Below are 6,000 nucleotides of genomic sequence, written 5' to 3'. Positions count from 1 at the left end.
TTTGGGGTTTTGGGGCTCCTTACATGAGCAGCTGCTGCAGGAGATCCCATAGAACAATCTCTGGTTTTGGGGTGAATTTTGGGCATTTTGGGGTCACTCCTTGAGCAGCTGCTGCAGGAGATCCCATAGAACAATCTCTGATTTTGGGGTGAATTTTGGGCATTTTGGGGTCACTCCTTGAGCAGCTGCTGCAGGAGAAAATCCCATGGAACAATCTCTGGTTTGGGTGGAGTTTTGGGGTTTTGGGGTGAATTTTGGGGTTTTTGGGGTGAATTTCGGGGCTTTTGGGGTCACTCCGTCAGCAGCTGCTGCAGGAGGCTCTTGCCGGGCCCTGGGGGTTCCCGCTGGGGTTTTTGGGGTGAATTTTGGGGTGAATTTTGGGGTTTTTGGGGTCACTCTGTCAGCAGCTGCTGCAGGAGGAGATCCCATAGAACAATCTCTGGTTTTGGGGTGAATTTTGGGGTTTTGGGGGTGAATTTTGGGGTCACTCTGTGAGCAGCTGCTGCAGGAGGCTCTTGCCGCGCCCTGGGGTGAATTTTGGGGTGAATGTTGGGGATTTTGGGTGAATTTTGGGGTTCATTCCGTGAGGAGCTGCTGCAGGAGGCTCTTGCCGCTCCCGGGGGGCGCCGGGGGGTTCCCATTGGGGTTTTTGGGGTGAATTTTGGGGTGAATTTTGGGGTTTTTGGGGTCACTCTGTCAGCAGCTGCTGCAGGAGGAGATCCCATAGAACAATCTCTGGTTTTGGGGTGAATTTTGGGGTTTTGGGGGTGAATTTTGGGGTCACTCTGTGAGCAGCTGCTGCAGGAGGCTCTTGCCGTGCCCTGGGGTGAATTTTGGGGTGAATGTTGGGGATTTTGGGGTTCATTCCGTGAGGAGCTGCTGCAGGAGGATCTTGCCGCTCCCGGGGGGTGCCGGGGGGGCCCCGCTGGGGTTTTTGGGGTGAATTTTGGGGTTTTTGGGGCTCATTCCATGAGCAGCTGCTGCAGGAGGCTCTTGCCGGGCCCTGGGGTGAATTTCGGGGTGAATGTTGGGGATTTTGGGTGAATTTTGGGGTTCATTCCGTGAGGAGCTGCTGCAGGAGGCTCTTGCCGCTCCCGGGGGGCGCCGGGGGGTTCCCATTGGGGTTTTTGGGGGTCCCCAAGGGGCCGGGGGGGGCCGGGCTGAGGTAGGGATCCCCCACCAGGTTGACGGTGCACTGCACGTCCGCGAACACCTGCACCTGCTGCACCTGTGGGGAGACGGGGAAATAGTGACAAACGGGAAAAGGGGAAAAAAGGGAAAAAAGGGAAAAAAAGGGGAAAAAAGGAAAAAAAAAGGGGAAAAAGGGAAAAAGGAAAAAAGGGAAAAAAGGAAAAAAGGGAAAAAAGGGAAAAAAACGGGAAAAAAGGAAAAAAAAAGGGGAAAAAGGAAAAAAGGGAAAAAAACGGGAAAAAAGGAAAAAAAACAGGGGAAAAAGGAAAAAAGGGAAAAAAACGGGAAAAAAAGGGGGAAAAAAGGAAAAAAAAACGGGAAAAAGGAAAAAAGGGGAAAAAGGGAAAAAAGGGAAAAAAACGGGAAAAAAGGAAAAAAAAAGGGGAAAAAGGAAAAAAGGAAAAAAGGGAAAAAAGGAAAAAAAATGGGGAAAAAGGAAAAAAGGAAAAAAGGGAAAAAAGGAAAAAAACCGGGAAAAAAGGAAAAAAAAAGGGGGAAAAAGGAAAAAGGGAAAAAAGGAAAAAAAGGAAAAAAAATGGGAAAAAAGGAAAAAAAAAAGGGGAAAAAGGAAAAAAGGAAACAAGGGAAAAAAGGAAAAAAAACGGGAAAAAAGGAAAAAAAAAGGGGAAAAAGGGAAAAAAGGAAAAAAGGAAAAAAGGGAAAAAAGGAAAAAAGGGAAAAAAGGAAAAAAAACGGGAAAAAAGGAAAAAAAAGGGGAAAAAGGAAAAAAAACGGGAAAAAAGGGAAAAAAGGAAAAAAGGAAAAAAGGGAAAAAAGGAAAAAAAACGGGAAAAAAGGAAAAAAAAAGGGGAAAAAGGAAAAAAAAACGGAAAAAAGGGAAAAAAGGAAAAAAGGAAAAAAGGGAAAAAAGGAAAAAAAAGGGGAAAAAGGAAAAAAAAACGGGAAAAAGGAAAAAAAACGGGAAAAAAGGAAAAAAAAAGGGGAAAAAGGAAAAAAAACGGAAAAAAGGGAAAAAAGGAAAAAAGGAAAAAAGGAAAAAAAAGGGGAAAAAGGAAAAAAAAAGGGGAAAAAGGAAAAAAACGGGAAAAAAGGAAAAAAGGAAAAAAGGGAAAAAAGGAAAAAAAACGGGAAAAAAGGAAAAAAAAAGGGGAAAAAGGAAAAAAAACGGGAAAAAGGCAATCAAACACTGGCAGGGACGCGCCGGGGTCTGTGGGGTGGCTTTGGTGGCACCTTGGTGGCTTCAACCCAAAGGTGTCACCCAGTGGGGTCACCCAACACTGGTGGGACCTTGGTGGCTTCAACCCCAGTGGTGTCACCCAATGGTGGTTGGACCTTGGTGCCTTCAACCCAAAGGGGTCACCCGATGGTGTCACCCAACACTCAAGGGACCCTGGTGGTGTCACCCAACACTGAGGTGACCTCGGTGGCTTCAACCCAACGGTGTCACCCAATGGTGTCACCCAAACATTGATTGACCTTGGTGGCTTCAACCCCAGTGGTGGCACCCAGTGGTGACTGGACCATGGCAGCTTCAACCCAACGGTGTCACCCAGTGGTGTCACCCAATGCTCAAGGGACCTTGGTGACCTCAACCCAGTGGTGGCACCCAGTGGTGGTTGGACCATGGTGGCTTCAACCCAACAGTGTCACCCAGTGGTGTCACCCAAACATTGACTGACCATGGTGGCTTCAACCCAGAGGTGTCACTGAGCACTGAGGTGACCATGGTGGCTTCAACCCAGGGGTGTCACCCAGTGGTGTCACCCAATGCTCAAGGGACCTTGGTGACCTCAACCCAATGGTGGCACCCAATGGTGTCACCCACACGTTGATTGACCATGGTGGCTTCAACCCAATGGTGTCACTGAGCACTGAGGTGACCATGGTGACCTCAACCCAATGGTGTCACCCAATGGTGGTTGGACCTTGGTGGCTTCAAGCCAAACGTTGTCACTCAACAGTTGTTGGACCTTGGCTGCAACCCAATGGTGGCACCCAATGGTGTCACCCAACACTGATATGACCATGGTGACCTCAACCCAAGGATGTCACCAACACTGAGGTGACCTTGGTGGCTTCAACCCAATGGTGGCACCCAATGGTGTCGCCCAACACTGAGGTGACCATGGTGGCTTCAACCCAGTGGTGTCACCCAACGCTGGCTGGACGTTGGTGGCTTTAACCCAATGGTGTCACCCAATGGTGTCACCCAGCACTGACGTGACTGTGGTGGCTCGAACCCAATGGTGTCACCCAGCATTGGTGGGACCGCGGTGGCTTCAGCTCAGGGGTTGTCAGCCAACACTGGTGGGACCTTGGTGACTTCAACCCAAGAGGTGTCACCTGGTAGCATCACCCAGCACTAATGGGACCATGGTGGCTTCAATCCAATGGTGTCACTCAACGGTGTCACCCAACACTGGTTGGACCTTGGTGGCTTCGACCCCAGAGGTGTCACCCAACGGTGTCACCCCAACATTGACCATGGTGGCTTCAACCCAATGGCGTCACCCAACACTGGTGGGACCTTGGTGGCTTCAACCCAACGGGGTCACTCAGTAATTGTTGGACCTTGGTGGCTTCAGCCCAGTGGTGTCACCCAATGGTGTCACCCAATGGTGTCACCCAACACTGATATGACCATGGTGACCTCAACCCAAGGATGTCACCAACATTGAGGTGACCTTGGTGGCTTCAACCCAACGGTGTCACCCAGTGGTGTCACCCAACACTGAGGTGACCATGGTGGCTTCAACCCAATGGTGTCACCCAATGGGTGTCACCCAACACTGATGTGACCATGGTGGCTTCAACCCAATGATGTCACCCAACACTGATATGACCATGGTGACCTCAACCCAAGGATGTCACCAACATTGAGGTGACCTTGGTGGCTTCAACCCAACGGTGTCACCCAATGGGTGCCACCCAACACTGAGGTGACCATGGTGGCTTCAACCCAATGGTGTCACCCAATGGGTGCCACCCAACACTGATGTGACCATGGTGGCTTCAACCCAAGGGCTGTCACGCAACAGTGGCTGAACCTTGGTGGCTTCAACCCAACGGTGTCACCCAATGCTGGTGGCACCATGGTGACTCTAAACCTAATGGGTGTCACCCAAGAGGTGTCACCCAATGGTGTCACCCAACACTGGTGGTACCTTGGTGTCACCCAACACTGGTGGCACCATGATGACCTCAACCCCAATGGGTGTCACCCAATACTGGTGTGACCTTGGTGGCTCCAACCCCAACGGGTGTCACCTCATGGGTGCCACCCAACATTGGTGTGACGCTGGTGACCTCAACCCCATGGGTGTCACCCAATGCTGGTGTGACCATGAAGACCTAAACCCCAGGAGGTGTCACCCAATGGGTGTCACCCAATGCTGGTGGCACCATGGTGACCTCAATCCCAATGGGTGTCACCCAACACTGGCGACACCTCGGTGATTTCAACCCCCCTGAGTGCCACCCAACATGGCTGTGGCCTTGGTGACCTCAACCCCAAGAGATGTCACCCAACGCTGGTGACACCTTGGTGGCTCCAACCCCAAGGGGTGTCACCTAGTGCTGGTGGCACCCTGGTGGCTGTAACCCCAATGGGTGCCACCCAACATGGCTGTGACCTTGGTGACCTCAACCCCAAGAGATTTCACCCAACGCTGGTGGCACCATGGTGGCTCCAACCCCAATGTGTCACCCAACATTGGTGGCGCCATGGTGACCTGAACCCCGCTGGGGGTCGCGCAACATTGGTGTGACCTTGGTGACCTCAGCCCCAATGGGTGGCACCAACACTGGTGGCACCATGGTGGCTCCAACCCAGGAGGTGACACCCACTGGGTGGCACCAACACTGGTGGCACCATGGTGGCTCCAACCCCAGTGGGTGACACCAACACTGGTGGCACCTTAGCAGCCCCAACCCCACTGGGTGTCACCCAAGATTGGTGGCACCACGGTGGCTCCAACCCCACCGGGTGCCACCCAACGCTGATGACACCATGGTGACTTCAACCCCAAGAGATGACACCCAGTGGGTGTCACCCAACACTGGCGACACCTCGGTGATTTCAACCCCCCTGAGTGCCACCCAACATGGCCGTGACCTTGGTGACCTCAACCCCAAGAGGTGTCACCCAACACTGGTGGCACCTTGGTGGCTCCAACCCCAAGGGGTGTCACCTAGTGCTGGTGGCACCCTGGTGGCTGTAACCCCAATGGGTGCCACCCAACACTGGTGTGACCATGGTGCCTTCAATCCCAACGGTGTCACCCCATGGGTGTCACCCAATGCTGGTGGCACTGTGGCGGCACCAACCCTGAGAGGTGTCACCCGATGGTGTCACCCAGCACTGGTTGTGACCTTGGTGACTTCAACCACACAGGGTGCCACCCATGACCTGGAAGAACTGTCCCCACCCCAGGCCCTGCTGTTGTGACACCTTGGGGACCCTGCGTGCCACTGTTGGGGACCGTCCCCTCCCCAGCCTGCAGTGACAGTTGGGGACTGTCCCCTCCCCAGCCTGCAGTGACACCATTGGGGACTGTCCCCTCCCCAGCCCTGCAGTGACAGTTGGGGACTGTCCCCTCCCCAGCCCTGCAGTGACACCATTGGGGACTGTCCCCTCCCCAGCCTGCAGTGACACCGTTGGGGACTGTCCCCTCCCCTGCCCTGCAGTGACAGTTGGGGACTGTCCCCTCCCCAGCCTGCAGTGACACCATTGGGGACTGTCCCCTCCCCAGCCCTGCAGTGACACCATTGGGGACTGTCCCCTCCCCAGCCTGCAGTGACAGTTGGGGACTGTCCCCTCCCCAGCCTGCAGTGACACCATTGGGGACT

The 6,000-nt window shown here is 53.3% G+C and overlaps 1 protein-coding gene across 1 annotated transcript in view; it reads right to left on the bottom strand.

Moving 5' to 3' along the window:
* Nucleotides 1-1,089: 1,089 nt before the first annotated feature.
* Nucleotides 1,090-6,000, bottom strand: part of LOC128950406 (nuclear receptor coactivator 1-like) — a gene marked incomplete at both ends in the record, with an annotated part of 28,371 nt that continues 23,460 nt past the window's right edge. Inside the window, one exon of the mRNA XM_054295291.1 lies at nucleotides 1,090-1,228. Coding sequence (XP_054151266.1) covers nucleotides 1,090-1,228 — 139 coding nt within the window. The remainder of the gene's footprint in view (nucleotides 1,229-6,000) is intronic.

The sequence above is a fragment of the Melozone crissalis genome, unplaced genomic scaffold (assembly GCF_028551555.1).
Source record: "Melozone crissalis strain CALT ecotype California unplaced genomic scaffold, PUWL_Pcris_2 ptg000589l_1, whole genome shotgun sequence".
NCBI classification, from domain to species: Eukaryota; Metazoa; Chordata; class Aves; order Passeriformes; family Passerellidae; genus Melozone; species Melozone crissalis.
Note: the sequence above shows the minus strand (reverse complement) of the source record. Positions and strands in the feature narration are given on the sequence as shown.